The 14,084-nt window shown below is 42.2% G+C and overlaps 2 protein-coding genes across 2 annotated transcripts in view; one reads left to right on the top strand and one right to left on the bottom strand.

Annotated features, from left to right (window-relative positions):
* The window catches only part of DMC1 (DNA meiotic recombinase 1), a 34,723-nt gene extending 28,818 nt beyond the window's left edge, over positions 1-5,905 (top strand). Inside the window, exons 13-14 of the mRNA XM_084880032.1 lie at positions 958-1,074; positions 5,178-5,905. Coding sequence (XP_084736158.1) covers positions 958-1,074; positions 5,178-5,247 — 187 coding nt within the window. The 3' untranslated portion in view covers positions 5,248-5,905. The remainder of the gene's footprint in view (positions 1-957; positions 1,075-5,177) is intronic.
* Positions 5,906-6,039: 134 nt separating this feature from the next.
* On the bottom strand, positions 6,040-7,404 carry LOC311620558 (protein FAM50A-like). The gene has a single exon (XM_084880039.1). The coding sequence runs from the start codon at positions 7,235-7,237 to the stop codon at positions 6,218-6,220; it is 1,020 nt and encodes a 339-aa protein (XP_084736165.1). The 5' UTR covers positions 7,238-7,404; the 3' UTR covers positions 6,040-6,217.
* Positions 7,405-14,084: the final 6,680 nt, after the last annotated feature.

Raw genomic sequence — 14,084 nt, 5'->3', positions numbered from 1 at the left:
AGGTTCTTGATATTCTTGATAACTTCTGTATCTGAGATTATTCTCACTGCAAATTCATAACCTGTACAACAGGGGTCCTCAAACTTTTTAAAGTGGGGGCCAGATCACGGTCCCTCAGAGAGCTGGGGGGCCGGACTATATGAACTACTAATTCCTACTGTAACACCTCTGCTGCGCTCACTGCCCAAAAAACCTGGCGGGCAGGATCAGACTCCTCTGCGGGCCGCATGTGGCCCGCGGGCCGTAGTTTGAAGACCCCTGCTGTACAACATTGAAGGCTTCTAACTACAGTTAATACATAGAAGGATGTTTTCCAGCTGCTCATTTACATCATAGTATGATGAAGGAGCATTGGATGTTCTTATTCATTAGACTAGAATAGTAGTTGGCACATAGTAGGCTGCTAATAAATATTTCTGATAAATGAGTGCATGAATAAATAAATAAAATGTATTTTGCTAAGAAAAATTGCTTAACCCCAAGAGTTATCCTAACATAGTAATATTTTATTTGTGGGATTTTTTTTTCAATTTAAAAAAACCAAACAAGAAGCCTAACCTGGATGACTCCAAACTCTACCTCACACCAAAATTAATGAACTCTGCTTGTTCATTTTTTTAAATATGCTTTTATTGTTTTTTAGAGGGAGAAGGATAGAGAAACATCAGTGAGAGAGGAACATCATCAATTGGCTGCCTCCTGCACACACTCCTATTAGGGATCAAACCCACAACCTGAGCATGTGCCCTGATCAGGAATTAAACCACAACCTCTATGGTTTCTGGGTCAAAGCTCAACCACTGAACCACACTGGCTGGGCCAAACCTCTGCTTGTTCAGAACAAACACCTACCTCATCCACTGCCATCCTCCACAGAAAAGTTACCTTGAAATTTCAGGTTTTACTCTATATAGTTCATATATTATATTGTAACCTGAAAATGTTTTTTTAATTCAGTTTTCAGGCAGACCCCAAAAAACCCATTGGGGGACACATTCTGGCTCATGCATCAACAACAAGAATAAGCTTGCGAAAGGGAAGAGGAGAACTAAGAATTGCCAAGATTTATGACAGGTAAATATTTTCCTTTTCTTAATCAGATTCTTGTACATATGGTGTTAAATGAAATTGTCTTTCTTGAGAGGGTGTAATTATACCACTGGGAGATACTACATTGTTTGAATTTCCTTCTCAAAAATTATTTAATTAGCCAAAACCGGTTTGGCTCAGTGGATAGAGCATCGGCCTACGGACTGAAGGGTCCCAGGTTCGATTCCGGGCAGGGGCATGTACCTTGGTTGCGGGCACATCCCCAGTAGGGGGTGTGCAAGAGGCAGCTGATCGATGATTCTCTCTCATCGATATTTCTAACTCTCTATCCCTCTCTCTTCCTCTCTGTAAAAAATCAATAAAATATATATTTTTTAAATTATTCAATTAATTGGAAATGCCTTACTGTGTACTAGGTTCTAGGGATTTAGGGATTCTATTGACAGAGTTGGTCCCTGACTTTCCAAGACTCACAGTGAAGCTAGATAATAAAATAATTCCAACTGAAGTGTGGTTAAGTGCAGGAAAAGTGCAAGATATGACAGGAATATGTTCTCCTTTCTTTCTACCAGTTTTCTTTTCAAGTTTAGTTTAAATATCACTTCCCCTGACCCTTGCAGTCTAGGCTATATGCCTTATATTCTTTTACAATATTTTATTTATTTAAGAATTATTAACAGCCCTGGCCAGTGTTTCTTAGTGGTTAGAGCACCAGCCCACGCACTGAAGTGTCACCAGTCCAATTCCCGGTCAAGGGTAGGTACCTGGGTTGCAGGCTTAATCCCAACTGGTCAGGGCATGTGTAGAAGGCAACCAATTGATGTGTCTCTCTCACATCGATGTTTCTCTCTTTCTCTCTCACTCTCTCTCTCTCTCTCTTTCTCTCTCTCTCATCTTCCTCTCTCCCTTCTACTCTCTTTCTTAAGAAAATAATTACAAACAATAAATTTTAAAGAGAAACCTATTATGTGTCATCTGGCCTTGGTTCTAATGACAGATCAGTGAAACAAAAAACAAGGCCCTGCCCTCATACAGCTTACATTCCACTGGTAGTGATTTATAGTATAGCATATGTCATCCTTGCCAGACATTAAATATCTTGAGGATTGGGACACTATGCCTGGAAAATCAGAGATGTGCAATATTTGTGACTTACTGATTAGCCATCACTGAGCAACAAGGCAAAGATGTGTAATAACCTTTACTGTAAGAAGGGGAAAATCAGTCAAAAAGAAATCAGATGAGCTCCTAATCTTGTTTTTGCTATGAAGCAGAGTGCTTATTATACATTGTTATTGAATAAATATTAAATAATCATTTCCCATATCTATAGGGTTTTATACAGACCATCTTGCTTTTTATTGCCTGTCCTTTGGAAGACTATAATATTTAAATGCTGTGTTTTATTGTGCTTCAAAAATCTCTAGAAATTTGCTACAAATGTTTTTTTTTTTTGTTAAATCAAATAGTAGAATTGCTTCATATTTTTACTAAAAATTCTTGATCTGTATCTTGGACAGATTTCTGTGCTTAGAACTTTCCTAACACTTTTCTACTGATTACATGTACATCTCCCTCACAACAGGGACTGTTTGGTCCTTAAATGTCCCCAGCACCTAGCAAGCTACTGGGCACATGTAGGAACTCAGTAACTAATAAGTTAAATGAATGGACTTCCATGTTCAATCATTTGTGTATTTCATCAAGCCCTCCAAATCGCCGCAGGAACAGACAACTCCTCCGTTTCTTAAAATCCTAAGAGAATACTAGGGTTCTGCAGACTCAAAAAGGATAAAGTTATTATCTAGATTAGTTATGTCAAATTTCCTTAGATTAGAATAAAAATAGCAAAACAAATTAAATCAGAGTTTAAAATGTCAAAAGTTATCTTCTAAGTTTCTAGTCTATGTAGCACATACTCCCTTCTTTCTAGTTCCTAAAGATTTCTCACAAAGAACTTCTGAATTTCAGAACTTTTTGGTATAGAAGATGCTGCTGCTAATAATAATAGCTAACACTAATTAAGTGGCTACTATGTGCTAGGCCTCATGTCAAGTGCTTTATATATATATTTCATTGTTTATAACAACAATCCTAAGAGATAGAGGTCATTATCCCCATTTCACACATGAGGAAACCAAGGCCCTAAGCAGTTAGGTAACCATTGTTCCTCTACAGTCTATTTTATATATATTTTTAAAATGTATTTTATTGATTTTTTACAGAGAGGAAAGGAGAGGGATAGAGAGCTAGAAACATCGATCAGCTGCCTCCTGCACATCCCCTACCGGGGATATGCCCGCAACCAATGTACATGCCCTAGACCGGAATCGAATCTGGAACCTTTCAGTCCACAGGCTGATGCTCTATCCACTGAGCCAAACCGGTTTCGGCCTCTACAGTCTATTTTAAATACAGAAGTCAAAGAGATCCTTTGTAAAAACTAAGATCTATCTATTCTCTGCTTAAAATCCTCCAATGGCTCCCCATCTTAGTCCATAATAAAAGCCCAAATCTCTGCAGTGGTTTACAGAGCATATTAATGGCTTTTTGGCCCTGGACAGGTACTCGGTTAATTAAAGCATTGTCCAGATACGCCAAGGTTGTGGGTTCAATTTCCGGTCAGAGCATGTATAAGAATCAACCAATGAATGCATCCACAAGCAGAATGACAAATCCCTCTCTCTCTCTCTCTCTCTCTCTCTCTCTCTCTCTCTCTCTCTCTCTCTCGATCTCTCTCTCTCTCTCTCTCTCTCTCTCTCTCTCTCTCTCTCTCTCCCTTTCACCCACCCTCCCTCCCTTCCTTCCTCTCTTTCTCTAAAAATAAAAATAAAAAATAAAAATATAACCCTCACTTGCCTGGCTCAGTAGTTGAACATTGACCTATGAACCAGGAGGTCAAGGTTTGATCCCTGGTTAGTGCACATGCCCAGGTTTGATCCCCAGTGTGGGGAATGCTAGAGGCAGCCAATGAATGACTCTCTCTCATCATTGATGTTTCTCTCTCTCTCCCTCTCCCTTCTTCTCTGAAATTAATAAAAAAATATATATATTTAAAAAATAAGATAAATCAACAAATGAAGTTATCTTTTCTCAACAAATGAAGTTATCTTTTCTACTGGAGAGAAATCAGTTGCTTCTCTACATAATGAAATTAATTTCCATGTGCTATAGACAGGAATAATCCGCATTACTCTCAGACAAGAATCATCTGCATTGCTATTAGTGTTCTACAAATTAACTCTCCCCTACAGAGTGTAGAACAAAGAAAGTAAAATTTAAAGAATATACAATGACTCATGTACAATTATAAAATATCAAAGAGTATATTCAACTCATTAATGCAGTAACTAGTAAAATTTTATAACTAGATTAAAAGAAAAAAGCAAATTACCACCCATATGCAGTCAAATAAGGAATGCTGAAATGAATTATAAATCGATAAGAACTGGGTTATGGTATCCACAGGACAATAATCAATTACGTGCATCCTCAAAATTGACATTTCTGGGGACAAGAACAATTCGTATAACTCATAGCTTTCTACAACTCACAGAGTTATAAAATAGCTCATAGACCATGCAAAGCACAGTTCTCATAGAATCGGATAACCTGGAAAGATGTGCTAGCCAACCTGTTTTCTCCACTGAAGTTACTCAGTAGTCTTTCTGTTCATTTCAGTCTTTCAGTTTCCCCCTCTTTGGTCTAGTCAATAAAAGGTGCATACCCTTTAGAATCAGGTAAGCCCCTCAGGGGCTGCTACACAATGCCTGACAGCTCACTGAAAGAATAGTCAGTTATCCTTTCTGCCTATTTCTAAGTTTGGGGTAATTTTTCTTGACATTCAGAAGCTTACATATACAAATTGTTCAGGAACATTTGAGATCTTGCTTCCAAGCATGTCCTCAGTTTGGCTCAAACTTCCCTAAGATTTAGAGGGGAAAAAATAAGTTGCTCAATAAGTGTTTGAGGGTTTATACTTGTAAATTCTGTAGTCCACATTTAGCTGTACCAACTCTGAGATGTCTCTGGAAAACCACACTGAAAGGAGTGTGATGTCTGTGACATGAATACAGTATTTATAGACATAGAGCTTTTTATAAACTTGTTCCCTTGCATTTTGTTAGCCCTGAGATGCCTGAAAATGAAGCCACCTTCGCAATAACTGCTGGAGGAATTGGGGATGCCAAGGAGTAGGTGGTGAATTGATGCAAATTGCCTCTTAGTCCTTATTAGGAGATGAAGAAATAGAAAAGCAGCCTCACATTTCAGATCTTAATGTAAGAATTTGTTTTTTCAACATGTTGTTAAAGGAAAGTTGGCAAGAGATTTAAATCTTTTATCTAAAAATGTAAATTCCTTGATTTATAACTTTATATTGTATGTCAATTCATGAATATATATGAATGAATAAACGTATCAAAATAGTTAGGGCCCTAGCTGGTTTGCTCAGTGGTTAGAGCATGAGCCCATGTACCTCAGTTGCAGGCTTAATCTCCAGCACCATACCCCAGCCTGATCCCCAGCTCAGTTGGGACACTTGTGGGAGGCAGTCAATCGATGTTTCTCTCTCCCTCTCTTTCTCCTTCATTTCCCTTCCACTCAATCTAAAAGCAATAGAAAAATATCCTCTGGTGAAGATTAAAAAAATAATAATAAAAACTAGTTGGGAAAGGGGTACCTAATTCTCTCACTTTAGCTTTTTTTTTTTTAATGGTGTAATGCCATGTATGTGAAACTTCTAGAATAGGCAAACCCATAGACAGAAAGTAGACTAGAGTGTGCCAGGGCCTGGGGGAGAGACTGCTAAAGGTAAGGGGTCTCCTTTTGGGATGTTGGAAATATTCTGGAATTAGAGGTGATGGGGTGATGGTTGCACAACAGTGTCAATGTACGAAATACCCTTGAATTGTACACTTGCATACGGCCAAAATGGTGAACTTCGTTATGTGAATTTTATCTCAAAATTAAAAAAATAAAACACAGTACTGATTCTAACATGTACATTTCTTTATCACAAAAGAAAGAAACTGTAAATGACAGCATTAGGGGCAAGGGCTGATCAGTCCTGTCACAGGAGGGGGAAGCTGGACGTCTGGAATCCTGGAGACACGGGGAGTGGGGCGCCTGGAGGGAGCTGGGGAGCAAGCCTGCTCCACCTCTGCGTTCACCGGATCGTGTACTTGTCCCACTTCTTCTCGGGGTCGTAGGGTTCCCAGCGGCTGGCGGGGAAGATGTGCTTGTTCTTCTCGTACCAGCTCCTCAGCACCACCTTGCCTGCGTGTGACTCGTCCTTCTCCACAGTGGCGTCACTCAGCAGCCGCACGTCGTCGTGAACGTCGAAGTTGAAGAGAGGGCCGCTCTTCCCTCGCGCCTTGGTGACGATGAAGTCGTAGAAGCTGTGGTGGTGGGGGATGATCAGGTCCTCCTTGATGTACATGAGCTGCTCCACCCCCGCTGACCTGAGCTCGCTGAAGTCCTTGCGCAGGATCTCCAGCGCCTTCTGCAGGAACTGCTGCATGGTGTTGCCTTTTTTCATCTTGACTGTGCGGCGGTGCCCGGAGCCATCCCAGTAGCTGAAGGTGATCTCGATCTCCTCACTCTTGATCTTCTCCTGCTTGGCTTCCCACTCCTGCCGCAGCTCTTCCCGGAGCCGATTCTCCTCCTCCTCGCGGTCGCGGTCAGGCAAAAAGCTCGTGTCCACATCTGGGTTCTTCCCCAATTTCCTCTTCTTTGAGGCGATCTCTTCCCTTTCCAGCTCCTCCTCCTCCAGGGCCGCCTCCTCCTGCTCCTCGCTCACCTCCTCCTCCTCGCCCACCGTGAAGGACAGGCAGGAGATCTTCCGCTTGGCCTCCTTTTTGCGCTCCTTCTCGCGCAGCTTCTCCAGCTTCAGCTGCAGCTCCTTGGACTGCTCCTTCTTGGCCAGCTGCTTCTCCCGTTCCTTCACCAGGGCCTCCTGCTTGGCCTTCATGTCATTCAGGGTCACCAGCCCCACGGTGCTGGACTTGAGCTCGGCCTCCACGGCATCGTAGTGCGCGGAGAACTTCTTGTCAATGTTGGATTTCATGATGTTCTCCTCGGCGATCCGCTGCTTCATCTGCTCCATTTGCTCGCGCTGCTTCTCCCGCTTCTTCATCAGGTGCATGGCGCGGCCCGCTTCGCTCGCGGCGCCCTTGTACTGAGCCATGACGGCGGCGGGGACCGAGGCTGCGGCGGGGACCGAGGCGGCAGCGGCGACGGAGGCGGCAGAGGCAGCGGAGGCGGCGGGGCCGCGGCGACAGCAGCGACAACAGCCGGGTAAAGCTAATGGCTGCGGCGACCGCGGCGTACGTGCCGTCAGCTGACGTCGGCGCCGTGACGTAGACTATTAAAGACACGCAGGCGCTAGCGCCCGGCCCCGCCCCCTCTCAGCTTTTTAAAGTGAACCGCTAGGCGGAAGGGAAGTCCTAGAGCTCAGAATGTCCAATCTCTGTCAGGTTTCCTCTCCAACGTCTCCTGAGGGTACCTTTCCAGAGGAGCGAGACATTTGAGAAAGAAATGTTTACAGGACACACACAAAAAGCTTTTTGTTAACTTATAGTATCAAACCGCACATTCAGCTTTATAGCAACAGAAAAGAAACATTAAATTAAGCTGGATTTTAAATCATTTGACTTTTTGACAAGTTGAAATTACTTTTAAAGAATGTCATTTTAATATTATATATTATTTTTTTATTGATTTCAGAGAGGAAAGGAGAGATTTAAAAAAAAAAAAAAAAAAAAAGCCCCGCTGTGAGCTGAAACCGGTTTGGCTCGGTGGATAGAGCGTAGCCTGCGGACTGAAAGGTCCCAGGTTCGATTCTGGTCAAGAGCATGTACCTTTTTGCGGGCACATCCCCAGTAGGGGGTGTGCAAGAGGCAGCTGGTGGATGTTTCTCTCTCATCGATGTTTCTAAATCTATCCCTTTCCCTTCCTCTCTGTAAAAAATCAATAAAATATATTTTTAAAAATTAAAATAAAAAAATAAAAAGCCCTGCTGTGTAGCTCAGTGGTTGAGCATCGACCTATGAACCAGGAGGTCAAGATTTGACTCATGGTCAGGGCATATGCCTGGGTTGCGGGCTCTTTCCCCAGTGTGGGGGGTGCAGGAGGCAGCCAATCGATGATATGATTCTCTCTCATCATTGATGTTTCTATCTTTCTCCCTCTCCCTTTCTCTCTGAAATCAATAAAATACGTGTTTTGTTTTTTTTAAAATTCAAGCTTTGAAAGTACCATTTGTTACAAATGATACCTGATCATCCATTGTCATTCACTCACTAACTGTATATTGAATGCTAAGTGATAAAGAATAGTCAGGGAAACTGATTTCTGCTCTCTGAGTATGTGTATACTAATTAAGAGAAAAAAAACTAATATTTATGAAGAATGAGAGAGCAAATGATTATACAGCCAGTAGTGTGGTCTTGGATTGTAGGTTCCAGAGATAGAAGAGGGAAGGGTAACCTGCAGGACAGTGTGTTAGAAGCTGGGATTTGGAAACAAACAAGAGACCAGCCAGACAAGCAGAATTGTTCAGTGTGGGGTACTGGGAAATAAGAGCTTTTTTTCATTTTATACTTCTTAAACCACAGAACTGCTTCCCTGAGTAAACAAAGATAAAGTCATCTAGAAGCAGATTTTTTATATTCTGCAAGGCCATTTAAAAAATGGCTTCTTTTGTAGAAATAGGATGTTTATTGACTTCAGGTAAATCAACCCCTGAGAGAACAGACTTATAGTGTAAACACAACCAAAGCCTCCTAAAAAAAAAAAAAAAAAAAAAAAGGAAAGAAAAGAAATAGCTTCTTTTAGAATACAAATATAAATACATACTTTTTGTCCTAGAGAAGGGAACGCTTTATTACTTGAGAAAAACCAAGCATCTCTTAGAGATTCCCTTGTATGCTGAGCTCTGGAGAGGGGCTGGACTGCTTTGTGTAAGAGTTCAGGGCCTTTGGGGGGGGGGGAGAATAAAACTCCAAAGAGATGAAATTCAGAAAATCTTTCTAGGTTAAGCTGAGTAGCCCCCTGCCCCAGACCAGGAGAATTTACCAGGAGGTGGGCATTGGGGTTATAAACCAGGACTCAACACCAGGGCCTGCAGTTCTGTGCGGAGGGCTGGTTTTAGAATGGCATGTGGTGAGCTAGAAACCTCCCTAGGCCCAGCCACTCTGATAGGTCCTACCTTGGAGAACAGCAGCGGAGCACGTGAATGTGAACTCAAAGCTGTAACCTTGGAGCCTAACTGTGGGACAGCGCGGCATTGGTTGGTGCCCACTGAACTTCTCTAGGTCAGGGTTTCATTTGTCATCAGTGACCAAAGCATGAGGGCTCTCCAATTCTCCCTTTCCACGAGACTGTGGAAATTGCTACGGACTCTTATGCTAAGAGGATTGGCGGGGCTCAAATGAAAGATTTTATTGTCATGACTCTTGGTTGCAAGCCACAGAAACTCCAGGTAGCAAATGCAACACAGGAATGCATTGGCTCATGAAACGGCAAAATCCGGGAGAGCCGAGTTTAGTCACAGGTGGAGCCAAGACGCAAAGCACATCATCAGGTCTTGTTCTCTCTGCCTCCATGTCCTGCTCTGCCCATCTCTGTGCTGCTGCTGTTCTTAGGCTCTCCCTCCACAGTCACCAAGGTGCTACTTACAGCTCCAGGCTTACATCCCACCCAAGTTAGATCCTGCCTAGATCATTCATTCTATGGAAATAAACAGAGACCGCCAAATGAGAACGGTATTTATTTCGTTTGCTGCAGCAAGAGAACCAACCAGTGACTTTTATCTTCATTTGATAGAGACTCAAAGTCAGGCCGAGTAATAGCAAAGTTTAAAGTGGCAAAATAAAGGTTCCGGGCATGCTCTGATGGAATGCTGTGGGCATGGGAAGCTGGAGGGGTAATCTATTAGAGACACAGTAAAATGGGTAGAGGAACTAGCACTGGCATCAGGGAGACATTTTAGGAAAAGAGTTATAATAATTATTCAGTTCCGAGACGATGAAGAATCGGACTGGGGTGGTAGCAATCAGGACCCCAGGCTTCTCTTTCTGCTTGACATTCTAGCTCTGGGCTTCCATCCTCAATGTCAGTTCACGGCTTCCATGGTGCCCAGAACCCTAGCTAGAGAAACCAAGTTGGAGAGGCTAGATGAAAATTGGGACAAAAAAACAAACAGGTTCCTTCAGCTGAGCCAGCTCCTGTAATCGGCCCTCTCACACAACACTGTTGCTTACACCGCATTGGCCTGAATTTAGTTACAGGGTCATATCTATATGCAGAGCAGGCAGGGAAATGATCTTTTGTTCTAGACTGCAATATGCCCAGCTAAAATTCAGAGTTCTGTAAATAAGGAGGAAAAGGAGAATGGTTGTTGGGTAAGCAATTAGCAGTCTCCACCACAAACATTTTTTAAATTTCCTCAGCAATAACAAACTTATAAATGTCTATTATATATTATGCAGGTATGTCAGGCATTTTGTACCTCTCCCAGTGGAGCTGGTAGAGGAACGTATCAGTTAGAATGGCTTCAACCTCAAGTAACAAAAACGCCAACTCAAAGTAACTTAAACAATGAGGAAATATGCTATCTTAGATAATAAAAAGTCCGGAAGTCAACTAGCTCCACAGTTAATTCAGCAATTTGATGACGTTATCACAAACTCAGATTTTCTTTTTCTTTTTTTTTTAAATATATTTTATTGATTTTGTACAGAGAGGAAGGGAGAGAGATAAAGAGTTAGAGAGAATCATCGATCAGCTGCCTCTTGCACACCCCCTACTGGGGATATGCCCACAACCAAGGTACATGCCCTTGACCGGAATCGAACCCGGGACCTTTCAGTCCCCAAGCCAACGCTCTATCTATTGAGCCAAACCGGCATGAGCCAGATTTTCTTTATTTCCCTCCAATTTCCCATTCTCAGTGGTCTGGTTTGTTCTCCAGAAGCTCCAGTCACGGCAAAAGATGGCTACAGACATTCTACCTTCACCTCCTAAAGTGACATCTAGAAAAAAGATAAGGCATTCTTTTCGGAGCAAGGAACCAGCTCATGTGGCTCATGGGTTTGCTGGTGGATCTAAGATGGCTGCACTGGACCTCTAGTATTTAAATAACATTTTAAAGACTTTGTAAGTCTGAAGGCAGGCAAAGAAAGGGGTTTCGGCTGGTGAAGGCAAGTTGGATTTTTCCCAAGAGATCTCACATGGTGGGAATGTTCCATGCCGCAGGGTCAGGCCTCATCCTTGGTCTTCAGTATGTTTAGTCCCACAGTATTGATTTATAGAAAGATGCCTTAGTGTGACTAAGCACACTAGGAGAGTATACCTGAACACCAGTAACACTGAGGAATAAAATATAATGTCAAGCAGACCAGATGTAAAGATTGATCTAACAACCCACTGTCTCAGTGAGCAAGTTCATATGAAGCTAAAGTTGCATTTATTGTCCTTCATTCATTCATATTTTAAATATATTATGAAATATTTAAGATAAAAAAGTTTAAAAATAATACCATCAATACTTGTGAAATGAAAACATTACCAGCCGAAACAGGTTTGGCTCAATGGATAGAGCGTCGGCTTGGGGACTGAAGGGTCCCGGGTTTGATTCCGGTCAAGGGCATATACCTTGGTTGTGGGCATATCCCCAGTAGGGGGTGTGCAAGAGGCAGCTGGTCGATGCTTCTCTCTCATCGACGTTCCTAGCTATCTCTCTCCCTTCCTCTCTGTAAAATATCAATAAAATATATTAAAAAAAAAAAAAAAGAAAACATTACCAATACAACTGAAAACACCTAAATATCCTCTAGGATTGAATCTCTTTCTCACAGAACTATCCACTTTCCTAAAATAAAATAATAAAAGCTCATAGCACAAGCCTGGAACATGGTGAGCATGAGGACTTAATAGCTGTTAGTCCTCAGGTATTTTTTAAGACTATTTTTTGGGTGGAAAGTACAGAGAGTTCCCACATATCCTGCATTCACACACATACAGCTTCCCCAATTATCAACATCCCATTGTTTCTGTAAATGAAACCACATTCACCCACGTCCATAGTTTACATTAGGGTTCAGTCTTGGTGGTGTGTAGGGAGCGATTACAGGGTTAAGCCTTGGACTCACCTTCTGGCAAAGCTGCAAACAAGTCCCAGCTTAGAGGGCACAGCCCTCTTAGCATAATTAAGCTTGATCTTGTGACTGCTCCCTAGATCTTTCCTGGGTAGGTGCAGCAAATGCTGTGGGAGGTGCAGCAAGTGCTGCCAAAACAAGTGAAACTTCTAAGAACATTGTAAATTACCTTGTTTACCTCTGACTATAAAATACAGCATCAGCTTGCAGTGTGGACCTGTTCTGTGGTCTCAGCCAGGCACAGAAGATCCACCCAGACCCAGCTTATTCTCTTTGTCTTTTCTTCATCCTTCACCGGCCCTCCCTTAGGCTCCCCGACCCTTGGCTGTGCTGGCCCGGCCCAGTGGTGTACATTCTATGTGTTCGGGAAATGTATAATGACATGTACTTACATTATGACACCATACAAAATAGTTTCCACTGCTCTAAAACTCCTCTGTGCTCTACCTCCCTTCCTCCCTTCAACCCCTGGCAACCATTGACCTTTTTATTGTCTCCATAGTTTTGCCTTTTCCAGAACGTCATTCAGGTAGAATCATACAATAGGTAGCCTTTTCGAATTGGCTCCTTTCACTTAGCAATAATGCATTTAAGGCTCTTCCATGTCTTTTCATGGGTTAGTAGCTAAATTCTTTTTAACTCAATAATATTTCACTGTATATATGTACCAACAGGTTATCCATTTACTAATTAAAGGACATTTTGATTGCTTTCAAGTTTTGAAAATTATGAATAAAGCTGCTATAATGAAGCTTTTGTGTGGACATGTTTTCAAATCTTTTGGTAAATACCAAAAAATATGATTGCTGGCTGGTATGATATGGTAAGAGTTAGGTTTTTTTTTTTAAAAAGGCTGAATTGAGAAAAGCATATTTTCATTTTTACCAACAGTCTTGGCTGTTACTAATGAAATTCCCAGGTTCTCTGGAATAAAAACCTTACTCTGTATTTAGGAAAATGTAATAAGCTTCAACCATTGTTGGCAGGAAAATGCAGAGATAGGTCAAGAATGAGAAATGCATACTATGGATTCACTTTACAATCCCTGCTTGTCTGCCAGAAGCTTGTATGCCAAAGAAAGACTAAAGATTTATTTTTTTTGGAGGGCAAAATAATGACAGAAGTCTATGGCTATGTACTGTGAAAAGCTTTACGAAGACAAAGGAGTTATGAGATGCTGTAAAAGGTATGAGACCTGACCTAGTAGCAAAACATGAATTATTTGTCCCCTGGCAAAATAGGGGGGTTTTCCGTGGATCTATCTTACTTTATAAAGTACTTATTACATACAGAGCCTCAGGTTTAATTACTTAGCATATACAACAGACAAACTAGTCCGGGAAACTCCCTCAGGGCCTATCCAGTCTAAATCCCAGGAGGAGCTTAATGGTTGGCCAGCTCCTACAAGACTCATCCTGGACTCTTCTTGCACATCCCACCCATGAGCAAGTCATTAGCTCAACTTTCAATGAGACCATTTCTCCCTTACGGGCTGCTATTAGCCTGCACCAAGCCCCATCATCTCCTGCCTGGATGCCTGCACTCGCCTGTTTCATCTACCTGCTTGCTCACTCTCAATGAATCCCCCACGCTGCAGCCATAGGGGTCCTTTCCTCACCCTGCCTAATCCTTCTAGAGATTTCCAATTTAATGAAAGGAAAAAACAAAGTCCTTAACAGTAGCCAGCAAGCCCTTCTGAACCTGGCCCTCTCCTGTCTTTCCTCCTGGCTCTGCTCCGGCCACATGGTCTCAGGGCCTTTGCACTTGCTCTTCCCTCTGTGCCACTTGATCGGGGAAGCTGTCTCAGGACACCCTGGTCAACAAGATGTTACAGCATGCTCTCCTCCCCACAGACACACACACACAGTCACTTTT

This window comes from Pipistrellus hanaki (assembly GCF_964339955.1).
Source record: "Pipistrellus hanaki genome assembly, chromosome: 3".
NCBI classification, from domain to species: domain Eukaryota; kingdom Metazoa; phylum Chordata; class Mammalia; order Chiroptera; family Vespertilionidae; genus Pipistrellus; species Pipistrellus hanaki.
The sequence above is the reverse complement of the archived record's forward strand: the minus strand, read 5'-3'. Positions and strand labels throughout refer to the sequence as shown.

Bases quoted from the DNA above. Each gene is read 5' to 3' on its own strand.
- LOC311620558 (XM_084880039.1), bottom strand. From the start codon at position 7,237: ATGGCTCAGTACAAGGGCGCCGCGAGCGAAGCGGGCCGCGCCATGCAC.